The sequence below is a fragment of the Callithrix jacchus genome, chromosome 5 (assembly GCF_049354715.1).
Source record: "Callithrix jacchus isolate 240 chromosome 5, calJac240_pri, whole genome shotgun sequence".
In the NCBI taxonomy this organism is placed as follows: domain Eukaryota; kingdom Metazoa; phylum Chordata; class Mammalia; order Primates; family Cebidae; genus Callithrix; species Callithrix jacchus.
The window spans coordinates 9251187-9269697 of NC_133506.1; the positions used below are offsets into that span (position 1 = coordinate 9251187).

The following is an 18511-nucleotide window of genomic DNA, read 5'->3' on the forward strand; positions in this document are numbered from 1 at the left end:
TGGGGCACAAAGAGGTGATATCCAGCCCTGTGAGATGAGAGTTGCCTCCTCCCTGGGCCCTCTAATCCCTTCTCTTTTCCTGAAGACCTCTTTTGCAAACACTTGATCAAGCCCCTCTTCCCCCATTACCACATCCGAGATGGAGCCTCTCAGTGTATTCCAGGAAATTCCTGGGGAAGTAAGAGTGATGTGCCCTTCTCTTGCCTCCAGATGAACCTAGGCACCATGTGTCCTTGTGGGTCCTTCTTGGAATTACTTCTTTCCCAACCTTAACCTGCTCCCAGACCAGGCTGTGGCCACCACCTTGTCCTGCCTCCTTGAACCTCCCCTCAGTTTACAGTTAGGCTGTCTTCCTACAGAATAGAAGATGGAGACTCTATCACCAACAGCACCTTGTGGCCTAGGAGGATGGTTACAAAAGGAAGGGTGGGCAACAAGTGTCATCAGAGGGCATAAGGGAGTCCATCCTTCAGGGCCTTCACTTTCCCATCTGAGGCTCCCAGGGCCCATCTTAGACAATGGTTCCCATTGCACTGTGCCTTGCTAGCACAGATACCTGAGGCAGGAGCCCTGGTGAGCACACCTGCATCTCACACTGCTGGGCTGGGCCTTATCTAGGAAAAAGGAGGCAGCTCCAACCATTTAACTACCTTGTATTACCTTGTTAGCTCTCAACATAGTCCCCTGAGATGGATATTATTATTTTTATGTTGTTGAGAAAATCAAGGCTCAGAGATTTTAGGAACTTTCAAATCAACAAGGTGCAGGAGATCCAGACACCTGGGACGCCCAGAGCCTGGAGACTAGGAGAACAGCACCACGTCAGGGCACAGAAGGATGTGTCTACACTGGGAGTAAGTGGAATACAAGTGTGTTCCTACTGGGAGAATTTCAAGGCTGTTCTGCTCAGCACCAGGAAGAATCTGGGTACAATCAGAAAATAAAGAAAACACTAAAAAATCTCCTGGCAAGAAACCATTAAGGTAATTCAAGGAAATATAGACTCCTTGGCTTGGTAGGAGTTTCAGATGTTATCTAGTCCTCCTATGACCTTGTACCTTAAAATTCTAGTACGTGAAATCCTGTTTGTAAATATACGAGACCTTAAAAGAAAGTGCAGCACATCATATATGTGATCTTTCTAGGGAGTTGCATTGGATGTACTTGTTTCATAATAGATATTTAGTTTATGACAAATACCTACACAATTCTGGATTTTTTTGTGTATGTGCATGCACTTGTGTGTGTGAGAGAGGAGACTGTGAGAGTGTGTGAGTCAGCAAGAGAATGAGAAAGAAAGTGGGCTTTGCTTTCATAATTTAAACTTTTATAAATCTGACAAAGAACATTTTATGAAAAGATGAAGGATCCCCCTTAGGTTATGGAGGCCTTGCTATTGGCTACATCTGAGAACTGTTCAGGTGAGGAGAGCCCCAAGATGTCATTTTTGCAGTGATCTTCTGCCAGCCATCTTGTTCCACCTGGCAGGTGAGGATAGTGTCCCCTTCATGGTCAGTGTTTTTCACCAGGATGGAGCTCTGCATGCTGTACAGCCCATCTTTGCCCTTGGTGGGGGTCAGGGTCTCACTTATCTGGGAGACACTTCCATCTTTCAGCCAGGTCAGTTCCATGTCCTGGGGATAGAACTTCTCTGCCTGGCAGATGACATTCATCTTGTTATTTGAGGCAGGGTATTGAAGAATGGACACCTTGGGTGAAACTGAGACAGCACAGAACACATGCTCAGACTTTATGAAACAATCAGATCCATCTGCTTATTGCTTTGTGGCCATGTGCTTAGCACCTACCGAGCATGTGGCCATTCCTAGCACACAGTAGATATTCAGTAGCTGTAATGACCTATTATTATTTAAGCCTATTCCCTGGAGCAAATCTGGGAAGAACTATGCTCCAAAGACATGTGAAAGTCTGGTACATGTGGTGTTACCTACCTATTATGGTCTCAGACAAATCAGCCTTCCCACGAAGAGGGTAATGCAAACTTCGGTGGTACACACTGCATGTGATATGAGAGTTTAGGTCATTCAGAGCTAGGACTACCTCCGTGGTACTGACAATTTTGTAGGCATTGCTGTTCTTTAACCGAATCACATGGGTCTGGAGGGATGAAAGTTTCTTCTCATTTTTGAACCACTTCAGGGTGATATTTTTGGGATAGAAGCCATAGGATATTTAGCTAAAATTCACAGTCTGTCTGAGCAAGGCCTTTTCCAAGGGGCCTATTACCATAGGGAGAGAGGGTGGAGCTACGAAAAGGAAGATGAATAAATAATTAGTGTTGGTAAGCCATACAGTATTCTATGTGCTTTATATAATTTTAATTCTGACAACTCCGTGATTAGGTATGATAATGTCCATTTTATAGATAAGGAAATTGAAGCTGGTAGAGATAAAATAAAAAATACTAGCAACTTGCAGAGCCTGGACTGGGACACAGGTTTCTCTGATCACACAGCCTGTGATCTTGACTCAGGAGCCATATTCCTGTATCTTTCTCACTCTGGGTATTGATTACTCCTACTTACCCGTTTTCACTTAATAAGGTTTAGACAAGGAATAGAAGGAAATGTTCTTAGCCTGATGCCTATCTACCAAAAATCCTGTAACAAATTATTTTTAGTGCAACTTTACAAGAATGTCCTTTAGAATAAGCAACAACAGGATACCTACTTACATTGTATCTATTCAATGATGTACTGGAGATTATGGCTTAAGCAATGAAACAAAAAGTCATGAATAAATAATAATTGAGAAGAAAAAAATATAATGTAAACTTGCAGAGAAAACTTAAATGAATCTGCTCACTAAAAAACTGATGGATTGGAAAACCCACACACGCATGGGAATTTGGGGATCAGTGAAAAAAGTGAGCTAGTCAACTAGATAGAGACAGCTGTATTTTTATGAATAAACGTTTTTAAATTATTATATTTGACTGAACACAGAAATAAATTCCAAACAGACCATTCTTAAATCTAAAACTTAATGAAACTATAAGAAGAAAAAATAAGGGAATATCTATATGTCTTTGAGGTGGGAAAGGACTTTAAGGCAAGATCTTAAAACCACAACTAATTGAGATTTGTAAAGTTGACTTTAAGGATTTATAAAGGTAACTACAATGAGGATCAAATTATATATGATGAGAAACAAAATGTAAAAGCAAGCAACAAATAGGAGAGGAAAGAAAATAATACATATAAGATAACATAAATGAAACAAAAAACGAGCGTAAAATATAGAGGATCAGCAAAACAAAAATGCTTTCTTTGAAAATATATAATCCTCTGGTGAAAATGAAAAGAGAGGAAACAAAATAATAAGAGAGAGAAAGAGAGAGAGAGGTACAATCACAGGTGTGCAAAAGGGACATTACTATAAATCTTGCAGACATTAAAATGATAAAAATTGGATATCCTGAATAGCTTTTGCCAATATAAAATATAAAGTTTAGAAAAAGTAAAAAACTATCTGGAAAAATGTAACATCAAAAGGGAATAAGAAGAAATAAGAATCCTGAGCACTATCAAAATTATTAAAGAAACTGAATCAGTAATTTTAAAAAATGTTCTTATAACAAAAAATCTAGATCTAAATGACTTCACTGGAAATATCTGCCAAACATTTATGTAATAAATAAATTTTATCTTATGTAATCTTTTCTAAAAAATAGAAAAAGAGAATACATTTCCCAACTCATTTTTCTGAAGCTAGCATAACTTCAACAAGAAAATTCCAACAAGGATAATATAAAGGAAAAACATCATAGATTATTATCTTACTTCTGAATAACTGTTCAAAAATTCTGGACAAACTTTAGCAAATTGAATAATATACTACCACCAGAATGGTTTCATTTCAGGAATAAAAAGTTGAATTAATATTAGAAAATCAGCCTGGGCAACATGGCAAAACTACATCTCTATAAAAAATTCAAAAATTAGCCAGGTGTGGTGTCATGGGCCTGTAGTTCAGCTACTGGGGAGACTGAGGTGAGAGGATCACTTGATCTCTGGAGGTCAAGGCTGCAGTGAGCTGAGATTGTACCACTGCACTCAGGCCTGGGTGAAAAAGCAAGACACCATCTCAAAAAATAAAAAAGAATATCAAATAATGCAAAAGGCAAAACCATGAAGCTTAACTATAAGTTATGTAAGGGTATATCTTCAGGATTTATGGGGTTAAGGATAGATTTCTTAAGCACTGAAAGCTATAACCACAAAGGAAAAGGTTGAAATTTTGACCACACTAAAACTAAAACCTTTGTAATTGTTTTATTAAATTATTGTAATGGATGCTTTTATTACTGGGCTTCAATCATTTTTATTTTTCTAATATAGAGATTTAAGGCTATAAATTCCAAGTACAGCAGTAACTACATGCCTCAAATTTAATGTACAGTTTATTATTTAGTTCAAAGTATTTTCTAGAATCTGTTGTCATTTCTTTTTTGATAAATAGGTTATTTAGATTATTTCCCAAATTCATAACATATGAGGATTTTCTAATCATCTTTTCATAAGTATTTATAGTTTAATTCCATTATGATCAGAAAACATACCTATATAAATTTCAATATTTCAAAATTTGTTGAGACTTGCTTCTTGACTGAGAACATGATTAATTTCAGTTAACATTTCACATAGGCTTGAAAAGAATATGTGTTTTTCAGTTGTTGGGTGCAGTGCTCTATATATGCCAATTACATCAACTTTTTTTTTTTTTTTTTTTTTTTTTTTTTTTTTTGAGACGGAGTTTCGCTCTTGTTACCCAGCCTGGAGTACAATGGCGTGATCTCGGCTCACCACAACTTCCGCCTCCTGGGTTCAGGCAATTCTCCTGCCTCAGCCTCCTGAGTAGCTGGGATTACAGGCACGCACCACCATGCCCAGCTAACTTTTTGTGTTTTTAGTAGAGATGGGGTTTCACCATGTTGACCAGGATGATCTTGATCTCTTGACCTCGTGATCCACCTGCCTCGGCCTCCCAAAGTACTGGGATTACAGGCTTGAGCCACCGCGCCTGGCCTCAACTTTGTTAATCACATTGATCAAATCTTTTGTATCCTTGCTGACGTTTTGTCTGCTTGTCCTCCTAGTTACTGAGAGAGGCGCTGTGGTAGGTAGCCTTTAAGATGATCTTCACCTCCTGGCATTCATACCACTATGTAATCCCCTCCCCTGGATTTAGTGACTCACTTCTAATAAACAAGTAAAAGTAACAGGATGTCACTTCTGAAATGAGCTTATAAAGAGACTGTGACTTGTATCTTCTTCTTCCCTCTCTCCTGTTTCTTGAGAAGCAGCTGCCATGTTGTAAGCTGTCCTGTGGAGAAGCACATGTGGAAGATAGCTGATGTCTTCAGCCAGTTGCCAGCAAGGATCTGAGGCCTGCCAACAGCCGTGGGAGTGAGCTTGAAGTGGATTCTTCTCCAGTTGAGACTTTGGATTATCGCATTCTTGGCAGACATCTTGATTGCAGCCTTGTAAGAAACCTTAACCCAAGGTTCACTCAACCTAAGCCTTGTCTAGAATTCTGACCCACAGACAGTGAGACGATAAGTGTTTGTTGTTTGAAATCACTAAATTTTAGGTAATCTGTTATGCAGCATCAATGACTAATACAGGTTTGTTAAGAAGCTGGTAGCATAACTATGAATTTCTCTATTTTTTTATTTGTGTCATTTTGCATATTTTGAGGCTTTATTAGTAATTGGATGAACGTTAGGATTGTTATAACTTCCTGATGAGTTAAACCTCTTATTCTTATGAAATGCTGCATTTTAAATTTGTATGATACTTTTTGCCTTAATGTCTATGTTTTCTGGCATCAATATAACAACCTGAGCTTTCTTTTGCATGTTGTACCTTTTCTGTTTATTTTCTTGTCAATCTTTCTGTATTATTATATTATAGTGTTTTCTGAAAGTAATTGAAGTGTACATAAATTATATTTTATTTTGTCTAGTCTGACAACCTTTATATTTTAATGACAGCATGTTTCCACTTGCATTTACTAGAAGTACAAAGATATTTAGGCTTAACATTAGTTTGCTTGTATTTGATTTCTATTTATACTGGCCATTCTTTATCCCTCTTTCTCTCCTTTCTTGCCCTCTGCTGAAGTTTTAAAATTACTCAAGTTCTTATTTTTTTTATTTCAATAGGTTTTGAGGGAACAGGTGGTGTTTGGTTAAATGAATAAGTTCTTTAGTGATGATTTCTGAGATATGAGTATACCCATCACCTGAGCAGTGACACTGTATCCAATGTGTGCAGTCTTTTATCCCCCACCACCCCCCATCCTTTCCCCCAAGTTCCCAAGGTCCAATGTATCATTCTTATGCCTTTGCATCTTCAAAGCTAAGCTCCCACATAAGCTCACTCTCACATGAGTGAGAACATATGATGCCTGGTTTTCCATTCTTGAGTTATTACACTTAGAATAATAGCCTCCAATTCCATCCAGGCTGCTGTGAATGCCATTATTTCATTCCTTTTTGTGACTGAGTAGTATTTTAACACACACCACACACACACACACACACACACACACACACACACACACACGCCTGATCTCTTGCTTCTCTGTCCGCTTATTTGTTTTGTAATTTTCCTTTGTGAGATTTTTAGAACCTACCTATGATCACCGGAGCTTATTTAACAGCAGATATCCCACAGGTGGAGAAAGGCAAGGGAATGTCTCTCCATGAGGGAACTCAAGGTATATAAAGGTAGGCAGGCAATTATTTCTTATAAAGTTAGCTGGAGAGAACCTCTTCATTTCTCCTTTTACTGTACTGTTTGTGTTTCAAGGGCAGAAAAGCTCTGCCATCCACTTGGCTCCTTCTGCACTTTTGGGAATAAGAAATCATGTGGTCCTTTTCCCATGGGTTTACATTTTACCAAAAGCTAAGTTCCCTTACTTACCTATTTGCCACATTTCAGGGTAGGCACCTTAATTTTGATATTGTTTACAATTTCCCTCTAAACCATGGGGAAGAAAGTCCAATAGGAGATCTTCATGCTGGGAACCCCAAGATAATCTTCTCACTTTAACTCATTTGCATTTAGGTCCCAGCAGCTATTGTGTTCGTGAGAGGCAAATATCTCAAGAGTATCAATCTAGAAGGATAGAAGCCCTTACTTAGATTTTTTTTTTTTTTTTTTTTTTTTTGCTTATAGTTAGGCTATAAATGGCCCCACATGCCCAAAGATGAAAGATCGCATTCTTGGGATCTGTGAATGTCACAAGGCAAAATTTTTGCAGATGTGATTAAAGATCTGGAGATGGTGAGGTTGTTCTGGATTATCAGGGTGGGCCCTAAGTGCAATCACATATATTCTTATAAGAGAGACATTTCACACACAGAGATAAGAAGGCAATGTAAATATGGAACACAAAGAGATTTAAAGATGCTGGCCTTGAAGATTTAAGCAATGCTGCTGGCCAGGGGTGCTGGCAGCAACCAGAAGCCAAAAAAGAAAGGGAATGTGCTTTCTCCTAGAACCTCCAGAAGGAGCAGTTCTGCTGATGCTTCAATTTGAGTCAAGAGATACTGATTTCAGACTTCTCGCCTCTAGAACTGTGAGATAATAAATTTGGTTTTTAAACAAATTTATTGAGATGTAATTCACATACCATACAATTCACACATTTAAAATATATAATTCAATATTTGCAGATATTTATTTGTAGATATGTGCAACCATCACCACAATCATTTTGGACATTTTCATCATCTCAAAAGAAAACCCTCCATCCCATTCATCTAATAACGTTCATTTTCCCCATCTTTCCTCCATCCCCCAAGTCATAAAAAATGTTCTGTCTCTAATCTATCTTCTGTTTCTACAGATTTGTCTATTCTGGGTATGTCATATAAATGGAATTATTTTAAAAAACAATTTTTAAAAATTATACTTTAAATTTTAGGATACATGTGCAGAACGTGCAAGTTTCTTACATAGTTATACATGTTTTATAGTGGCTTGGTGCACCCATCAACCCATCATCTACATTAGGTATTTCTCCTAATGCTGTCCCTCCCTTAGCCCCGCATCTCTTGACAGGCCCCAGTATGGATGTTTCCCTCCCTGTGCCCATATATTCTCATTTTTCAGCTCCCACTTATGAGTGAGAACATGCGGTGTTTGGTTTTCTGTTCCTGTGTTAGCTTGCTGAGAATGATGGTTTCCAGCTTCATCCATGTCCCTGCAAAGGACATAAACTCATTCTTTTTTATGGTCGTATGGTATTCCATGGTGTAATATGTGCCACATTTTCTTTATCCAGTCTATCATTGATGAGCATTTGGGTTGGTTCCAAGTCTTTACTATTTTGAATAGTGTTGCAAGAAATGACATGTGTGCATGTGTCTTTATTGTAGAATGATTTATAATCTTTTGGGTATATACCCAGTAAGGGGATTGCTAGGTCAAATGGTATTTCTGGTTCTAGATCCTTGAGGAATTGCCACACCATCTTCCACAATGATTGAACGAATTTACACTCCCACGAACAGTGTAAAAGCATTCCTATTTCTCCACATCCTCTCTAGCATCTGTTGTTTTCAGACTTTTTAATGATTGCCATTCTAACTGGCATGAGATGGTATCTCATTGTGGTTTTGATTTGCATTTCTCTAATGACCAGTGATGATGAGCTTTTTTTCATATGCTTGTTGGCTGCATAAATGTCTTCTTTTGAGAAGTGTCTGTTCATATCTTTCATGCACTTTTTGATGGGGTGGCGTTTTTTTTTCTTGCAAATTTGTTTAAGTTCCTTGTAGATTCTGGTTATTGGACCTTTGTCAGATGGATAGATTGCAAAACTTTTCTCCCATTTTGTAGGTTGCCTGTTCACTCTGATGCTAGTTTCTTTTGCTGTGAAGAAGCTCTTTAATTTAATTAAGTCCCATTGGTCAATTTTGGCTCTTGTTGCAATTACTTTTAGAGTTTTAGTCATAGTCTTTGCCCATGCCTATGTCCTGAGTGGCACTGCCTAGGTTTTCTTCTGGGGTTGTTATAATTTAAGATTTTGTGTTTAAATCTTTAATTCATATTGAGTTAATTTTTGTATACAGTGTAAGGAAAGTGTCCAGTTTCAGTTTCCTGCATATGGCTAGCCAGTTTTCCCAACACCATTTATTAAATAGGGAATACTTTCCCCATTGCTTGTTTTTGTCAGGTTTGTCAAAGATCAGATGGTTGTAGATGTGTGGTGTTATTTCTGAGGCCTCTGTTCTGTTCCATTGGTCTCTATATTTGTTTAGGTACCAGTACCATGCTGTTTTGGTTACTGTAGCCTTCTAGTATAGTTTGAAGTCAGGTAGCATGATGCCTCCAGCTTTGTTCTTTTTGCTTAGTATTGTCTTGGCTATACAGGCTTTTTGGTTCCATATTTAAAGTCATTTTTCTAATTCTGTGAAAAAAGTTAATGGTAGCTTGATGGGAACAGCATTGAATCTATAAATCACTTTGGGCAGTATGGCCATTTTCACAATATTAATTCTTCCTATGCATGAGCATGGAATGTTTTTCTATTTGTTTGTGTCTTCTATTATTTCCTTGAGTAGTGGTTTGTAGTTCTCCTTGAAGAGGTCCTTCACATCCCTTGTAAGTTGTATTCCTGGGTATTTTATTCTCATTATAGCAATTGTGAATGGGATTCACTCATGATTTGGCTCTCTGATTGTCTCTTATTGGTGTATAGGAATGCTTGTGATTTTTGCACATTGATTTTGTATCCCAAGACTTTGCTGAAGTTGCTTATCAGCTGAAGGGGTTTTTGGGCTGAGACAATGGGGTTTTCTAAATATGCAATCATGTCATCTACAAATAGAGCCAATTTAACTTCCTCTCTTCCTATTTGAATACCAGCAAATATTGACCCCTGCTGGGAGTTGTTTTCCTGTCAGTAGGTACAGAGGTCAGGGACCCACTTGAGGAGGCTGTCTGTCCCTTAGCGGAGCTCAGCTACTCTGCTGGGAGAGCTGCTGTTCTCTTCAGAGCCTGCAGGCAGGAAGGTTTAAGTTTGCTAAAGCTGTACCCACAGCTGCCCCAGTGCTCTGTCACAGTGAGATAGGAGTTTTATCCATAAGTCCTTGACTGGGGCTGCCTTTATTTCAGAGATGCCCTGCCCAGAGAGGAAGCATTTAGGAGAATAAGTAATCTTTTGTGATGATATTCTTTAATTTAGCATATGCTTTTAAGGTTTATCCATGTTGTTGCATATATTAGCATGTCATTCCTCTTCATAGCTTAATAATATTCCACTGTATATATATATCATATCTTGCCTTTATATTTATCAGTTAATAGATGTTTGAATTGTTTCCACCTTACAGATAGTGTAAATGCTGTTATAAATGTTTGTTCACAAATTTTTATGTGAATATATCTTTTCATTTCTCTTGAGTAAATATCTAGGAGTGGAATTGCTGTGTCACATAATAACTTCTGTTTGACTATTTGAGGAACTGCCTGTTTTCCAAAGTGGTTTTACCATTTTGCATTCCCACCTGCAGTGTATGAGGTTTACAATTCCTCTATATTCTTATAAATATTTGTTATAATCTGATTTTCAATTCTAGTTAATTTTATGGGTGCAAAATGGTATCTCATTATAGTGTTGATTTGCATTTCCCTGATGATTAATCATGCTGAGCATTGTTTGATGTGTTCGTTGGTAATTTGTATATCTGCTTTGGAGAAATTCTTTATGTAGTCTAAATTCAAGGCCCTTATCAGATACATAATTTGCAAATGTTTTTCCCATTCTGTGGGTTATCTTTTCACTTTCTTGATAGTGTCCTTTGAAGCATAAAAGATTTTAATTCTTATGAAGTCCAATATATCTATTTTTCCTTTTGTTTCTCGTGCTTTTGATATTACACTTAAAAAGCCAATGCCAGATCTGATGTCATTAAGATCTATTCCTGTGTTTTACTGTAAGAGCTTTATAGGTATTTTTAGGCATTTGAACCATTCTGAGTTAATTTTTGTATATGGTGTGAAGAAAGGGTTCAACTTCATTGTTTTGTGTGTGTGGCTATTCAGTTGTTTTGACATTATTTGTTGAAAAGATGCTTCTTTCCTCATTGTCACATTTGTTGAAAATCAGTTGACCACAGATACGTGGGTTTGTTTCTGGACTCTCTTTTCCATTGGTCTATAGGTCTATCCTATGTCAGCACCACATTATCTTGATTGCTGTGGGTGTGTAGTAAGCTTTTATTTTTATTTTATTTATTTATTTTAGAGATGGGATTTCACCATGTTGGCCAGACTGGCCTCAAACCCCTGTCCTCAAGCATCCTTCCATCTCAGCCTCCGAAAGTACTTATATTTCAGGTGCGAGCCATCATGCCCAGCCTGTATTAAGTTTTGAAGGAGAAAACGTGTTATCCTAGTTTATTTTTCAAGATTGTTTTGGCTATTCTGGGTCATTTGTATTTCCACATGAATGTTAAGATCAGCTTGTTAATTTCTACAAAAAAGTAGAGTGGGATTCTGATAAGGATGGTGTCGAATCTGTAAACCAGTTTGGGGAAATAGTGCCATCTTAACAATGTTAAATTTTCCAGTCCATGAAAATGGAAAATTTTTCCATTTAGTTAGATCTTCTTTCATTTCTTTCAACATTTTTTTGATAGTTTTCAAAGTTTAAATTTGCACTTCTTTTGGTAAAATTTATTTTTGTTTTTAGTGTTTATTCCAAGTGTGTGGAAATGTAATAGATTTTTTTATATTGACCTGTATTCTCAAGCTTGCTGAACTTGCTCAGTGGTTTGAATAGTTTTCTAGTGGATTCCTTAGATTTTATATATACAAGAACATGCCATTTGTGAATAGATACAGTTTCACTTCATCTTTTCCAATTTGGATTTTTTAAATTGTTTAATTGTCCTGACTGAAAATTTTAGTACAATGTTGAATAGAGGTGGTGACAGCAGACATCTATCTTTGTCTTATTCTTGATCTAACGGGGACACCATCTAGCCATCCTCATTAACTATAATGTTGGCTGTGGGTTTTACTAAATATGGTATTAGCTGTGGTTTTTGCATCCATGTCCTTTATCAGGTTGATAAAGTTCCCTACTATTCCTATATTTTTGAGTACTTTTTAAAATAAAAGAATTTTAGATTTTACCGAATTCTTTTTTTTTTTTTTTTTTTTGAGACTGAGTCTCACTCTGTCACCCAGGCTAAAGTGTAATGGTGCAATCTCAGCTCACTATAACCTCTGCCTCCTGGGTTCAAGCAATTCTCCTACCTCAGCCTCCTGAGTAGTTGGGATTGCAGGCATGTGCCACCATGTCTGGCTAATTTTTTGTCTTTTTAGTAGAGATGGAGTTTCTCCATGTTGACCAGACTGTTTTCAAACTCTTGACCTCAGGTGACCCACTCACCTTGGCCTCCCAAAGTGCTGGGATTACAGGCGTGAGCCACCATGACCAAATTCTTTTTCTGTATCATCTTCAGAGGATTATGTGGTTTTCTTTTTTATTTTATTGATATTGTGTTGTATTAAATTCATTGACATTCAGATGCTAAACCAACCTTGAATTCATGGGATAAATCCCACTTGGTCAACGTGAATAATGCTTTTTATATGTTGCTGATTTCAGTATGCTAGTATTTTCTTAAGGGATTTTTGTGTCCATATACATAGATATATTTGGTCTGTGTTATTTTTCTTGTGATGCCTTTGGTTTTGATATCAGGGTAATATTTTTTACTAATTTAATCTATTTAATTGTTTTAGATATCTTGAAGTGCTCTATTATTTTTGGATCAGTTTAGGTAATTTTTGTGTCTTTTAGGAATTTGTCTTTTTCATCTAAGTTACCTAGCTTACAGGCACACTTTCAAAATAGTATTCCTTTATATTCCTTTTTATTTCTATAAGGTTAATAGTAATGTTTCTTCTTTCATTTCTGATTCTAGTAATTTGAGTTTTCTTTTTCAACCTTCAGTCCAGTTGAATAAACAAACTTGGGAAGTTTTCAGCTATTCTTTCTTTAAATATTTTTTCTGCTGTTTTCTCTTTCTCTACTCTTTCTGCTACCCCTGTTACATGTATGTGGTATGCTTAATGATGATCTACATTTCTCTGAGGTTCTGTTCATTTTTTAAATGTTATTTTCATTTTATTTTTCTCTGTTCTTCAGATTGTATAATTTATATTATTCTAATTTTAAATTTGCTAAATCTGCTTCTTCAAAATCTACTGTTAATCTCTGTAGGACAATTTTTCTTTCAATTGTTATACTTTTTTTTAATTTTTTTACTTTTTTTAGCTATAGGAATTTTTTTTTTTTTTGAGGGAAAAAGAGAAAAAGAAGGGGAAAAAAAGAAAAAGAGGGAAAAAGAAATATTACTTCATTCCTAAAATGGGTTTCAATAATGGCCGATCAATATTTTGAGTGTTTAAAGTGGTTAGTGCATATTTTATGTGTTTAAAATGGAGACCTCTATTTTGTTTATTTGTTCTGGCTCTGAGTTCAAGTCCTGGATATCGTTATCATGTTGTCTCGTTGAATCTAAATCTCATTATGTGTCTTATGTATCTGGGTGTTAAGATCTCTTATTGTTGCATTAATCCTTTTACCCTTGCATCCTTGTAGCTTTGAAATCTATTTTATTAAGTGTGAGAATTGCAACTCCTGCTTTCTATTTATTTATTTTTGCTCTTCATTTGGTTGGTGAGTTTTTTTCCATCCCCTTGTTTTGAGTCTTTGTATATCTTTAGATATATCATTAGATTTTGTGGGTAATGTATATTTTATGTGTTTAAAATGGAGAGCTCTATTGAGTTTATTTGTTCTGGATCTTAGTTCCAGTCCCAGATATCATTATCAATTTTCTGTCTCGTTGAATCTAAATCTCATTATGGGTCTTATGTATCTGGGTGTTAAGATCTCTTATTATTACATTAATCCTTTTACCCTTGTATCCTTGTAGCTTTGAAATCTATTTTGTCAAATGTGAAAATTGCAACTCCTGCTTTTTATTTATTTATTTTTGCTCTCCATTTGGTTGGTACGTTTTTTTTTTTCCAACCCTTTATTTTGAGTCTATGTATATCTTTGGATATACCGTTAGATTTTGTCTGTATCTTTTGATTGGGAGATTTGGTCGATTTAAATTTAGGGTTGCTGCCGTTTGATATTAACTGGCTATTTTGTCCTTTCGTTGATAAAAATTCTTCTTTATGTTAATGCTCTTTACTTTTTGGTGTATTTTTAGAAAGGGTCATACTGGTTGTTCCTTTCTGTGTATAATGCTTCTTTTAGAAGTTCTTGTAAAGCAGGCCTGGTGGTAATAAAATCTCTGAGTACTTGCTTGTTCCTAAAAAATTTTATTTTTCCTTCAAATGTAAAGCTTAAATTGGCAGGATATGAAATTCTGGGCTGAAAGTTCTGTTGATTAAGTATATTGAATATTGGCCCCCACTCTCTTCTAGCTTGTAGGGTTTCCGTTGAGAGATCTGCTGTAAGCCTAATAGGCTTACCTTTATGGGTAACTTGATCTTTCTCTCTGGCTGCCCTTAATATTTTCTCCTTCGTTTCGATCTTGGTGAATCTAACGACTATGTGCCTTGGGGTTGGTCTTCTTGAGGAATATCTTTGTGGTGTTCTCTGTATTGCCTGGGGTTGAATAGTGTCCTGCCCTGCTAAATTAGGAAAATTTTCCTGGATAATGTCCTGGAGAGTATTTTCCAGCTTGAATTCATTCTCTCCGTCACATTCAGGTACACCAATCAAGCGTATATTAGTTCTTTTCACATAGTCCCATATTGCTTGGAGACTGTGCTCATTCCTTTTTATCCTTTTTTCTCTATTCTTGTCGTTTTGTTTCATTAAGTTGATCTTCGACCTCTGATACCCTTTCTTCTGCTTGATCCATTCGGCTGTTTAAGCTTGTACATATTTCACTAAGTTCTCTTGTTGTATTTTTCAACTCCATAAGTTCATTTGTATTCCTCTCTATATTGTCTATTCTTTTCAACATTTCATCTAACCTTTTTTCCAAGTTCTTAGTTTCTTTACATTGAGTTAGAACAAGTTCCTTTAACTCCCAGAAGTTTCTTATCATCCACCTTTTAAAGCCTACTTCAGATAATGGAACACAGTCCTTTTCCATCAGGGCTTGTTCCGTTGCTGATGAGTCCTTTTCCATCAGGGCTTGTTCCGTTGCTGATGAGTCCTTTTCCATCAGGGCTTGTTCCGTTGCTGATGGGATCTGATTTTGGGTATGCTCGGCCTTCTTAGGCTGTTTTTTTCCCTTCATTGTAGATGAACCGCCTTTCTAATTAGGTTTCTGAGTCGACGTCCAACTTATGACTCCCAGTGCTGGGATCCGAGCAACCCACTGTGGCAGCCTAAATAGCAGCGATAAGACTGATGGTGCTCTTCTGCCCGGGAATCTCTGGTCTGGCTTCCCTCTTGAGTCCACAACAAGCGGCTCTGACTTCCCGGAGCTCCAAACTCCGGTCAGTAGGGGAAGCAGTCCCGTTGGCTCTGCATAAAGAGCTGCTGCGCCGAGACGCCGGCAAAACCACTGCGGCGGCCACAAGAGTCGCGCTGGTGACCCGTGGGGCTCCTCCACTGGGAATCGGCTGATTGGTGAGTGACGAAAATTCATCTAAAAGTGTGGCGTCGTCTTGTTCTCTGGGCTTTCACTGGGAGCTACAATCCTGAGCTGTTAGTGGTCGGCCATCTTGGATCGATCTCTCAATTGTTATACTTATGAAAGAAAATATTTCCTTTTCGTTCTTTTAAATTGTTTATATCTCTATTAATATGCTCTATTTGATGCAACATTATCATCTTACTTTCATATACTTATTTAATTGTGGTTTGTTTAATTATGTTTCTTTGAACATATTTGTGATGGTTACATCAGAGGCATTGCCTGTTAAGTTTGACATCTGGTGTTCATAACACGTAGTTTCTGATACCTTTTTGTTTTGGTTTGTTTTTGGTATATGTATCATACTTTTCTGTTCTATTGCATGTCTCACTTTTTTTTGAAATGGACATTTTAGATAATATATTGTAGAAACTCTGGATATTGGTCTCCCTCACAACCACCAAGGCTTGTTATTGTCATCTTCTTGTTCAGTTCTTGAGTGACTGGATGGATTATTTTGGTGCAGTTGATTCGTCTTCTTTGCCATGGGGCAGGAAAAAGGGGTGGTTTGGTTCAAATACCAGAATTTCACTTTTTCTCCCAGTTTTAGTGGTTTAAAAATTATTTTTTCATTTATATATGCCCTTACTACTCTTTCCAGATAGTCTAAATATTTTTTAAAATAATTTCCCCAGTTTCCATGGAGAGGACCCTTGGAACTTCTTGTGCTGTTATGTCACCCATAATGGTCTATTTCTGTTGTTAAAAAGCCAGGAAATTTGTGCCCATTAGTTACACAAACTAGGAGAAACTAATACATAGCTCAGTATTTTAAAATTTTATGTATATATTTTTGTTTATTTAGAAAGGGCATAAATTTGGTACATTTCTGACTCAGAACATTTGAATGTTAATAAGGATATCGAACTCCTTCACAGTATTCTCCCAGTATTCTCTCTCTAAACAGCTGTCATGCATTCCTACACCTCCACTCTAACTAGAGACTTCTTATTAAGAAACAGGCAAAACCATAAACCCAAAGAATTCTGAGAAGAGTCTCTCTGGGTTCCAGTATCCATAACCTGGAAGACAAGCCCATTAACCTCTCAGAGGCTCAACCTCCTCATCTGATAAGGTAGGGTGTGGACCATGTGGTGGATGAACACATTTTGTTTTCAACCTGCTTAGCATTTGTTCCATTGGGTTGATTGCTATCGCCTATAGCACCTCCTCTTCCTATCAACAATGAATAAAACATTGAGAACATGGAATAGGAAAGGCTAATGTGGCTAGTTCCCTTTAACTCATTTGTGAAGGTTGGTAGGAAGAAGCTCTCTTTCCACCTTGGTTGCTAAGATGGGAAATGAATGTCAACACTTTCTGCACTTTCTTCACTATCATATAGTGAAGGTCTATATGCAGCAGGAAAGAACAAAGCCATGAAGAGTTGAGAGAATTTCAGCAAGTGACAGTCTTGGTAACACTAAGCCCTAATCCAATTATTTAATCTCTGGTTCCTAAAGTTCTGTCTTGAATACTGTGAGGAATACAGAATCCTCTGTAGCTACAGAATCAATCAACTCATATTTTTGGTTTAAATTAATTCATTTGATCTTATCTCTTGTGAGTAAATGTTCTTCACTAATATAGAGCATACTGGACTGGGCCCAGACAAACCTTACCTCTCTATTCCCTACTATGTAGATTTCCAACTCCTGAATCTCCCTGAGCTAGTTTCCTCATCTGTACAGTGAGTACAAGCATCCAGCAATTCAAATGCTGCTGTGTAGATAGTATAGATAAAGTATTTGGAATATAGTAGATGCCCAATAAATGTTAGCCTTATTGTATCACCAATTTAATAATTTCTCAGGATGGACATTGCTCAAAGTTCTTAGGGCACCACAAGAAGCAAAACACCAAGGAAAAGGCTTTGGATGCAGAAAACTGATTTGTACTTGCAATTCAACACATTGTGTAATGTGTGACCTTTATCATCCTGGTAGCTCTTTTTTTTGTTGTTTTTATTGCATTTTAGGTTTTGGGGTACATGTGCAGAACATGCAAAATAGTTGCATAGGTACACACATGGCAGTGTGTTTTGCTGCCTTCCTCCCCTTCACCCACATTTGACATTTCTCCCCAGGCTATCCCTCCCCAGCTCCCCGCCCCCGCTGTCCCTCCCCTATTCTCCACAATAGACCCCAGTGTGTAGTGCTCCCTTCCTGTGTCCATGTGTTCTCATTTTTCATCACCCCCTTATTAGTGAGAATATGCAGTATTTCATTTTCTGTTCTTGTGTCAGTTTGCTGAGAATGATGTTCTCCAGATTCATCCATGTCCCTACAAAGGACACGAACTCATCATTTTTGATTGCTGCATAATATTCCATGGTGTATATGTGCCACATTTTCCCAATCCAGTCTATCATCAATGGACATTTGGGTTGGTTCCAGGTCTTTGCTATTGTAAACAGTGCTGCAATGAACATTCGTGTGCATGTGTCCTTATAGTAGAACGATTTATAGTCCTTTGGATATATACCCAGTAATGGGATTGCTGGGTCAAATGGAATTTCTATTTCTAAGGCCTTGAGGAATCGCCACACTGTCTTCCACAATGGTTGAACTAATTTGCACTCCCACCAGCAGTGTAAAAGTGTTCCTATTTCTCCACATCCTCTCCAGCATCTGTTGTCTCCAGATTTTTTAATGATCGCCATTCTAACTGGCGTGAGATGGTATCTCAATGTGGTTTTGATTTGCATCTCTCTGATGACCAGTGATGATGAGCATTTTCTCATATGTTTGTTGGCCTCATGTATGTCTTCTTTTGTAAAGTGTCTATTCA

The 18511-nt window shown here is 37.2% G+C and overlaps 1 protein-coding gene across 8 annotated transcripts in view; it reads right to left on the reverse strand.

The window, feature by feature from the left end:
• Window positions 1–1311: 1311 nt before the first annotated feature.
• SIRPD (signal regulatory protein delta) overlaps window positions 1312–18511 on the reverse strand; it is a 29725-nt gene continuing 12525 nt past the window's right edge. For 6 of the 8 annotated variants that reach the window (XM_078371188.1, XM_078371184.1, XM_078371182.1 and 3 more), the window contains 2 exons: window positions 1953–2267; window positions 1312–1720 (listed from right to left, as the gene is read on the reverse strand). In XM_078371188.1, coding sequence (XP_078227314.1) covers window positions 2244–2267 — 24 coding nt within the window. In that variant the 3' untranslated portion in view covers window positions 1312–1720; window positions 1953–2243. The remainder of the gene's footprint in view (window positions 1721–1952; window positions 2268–18511) is intronic. The other 2 variants (XM_078371187.1, XM_078371186.1) reach the window with 2 other exon arrangements.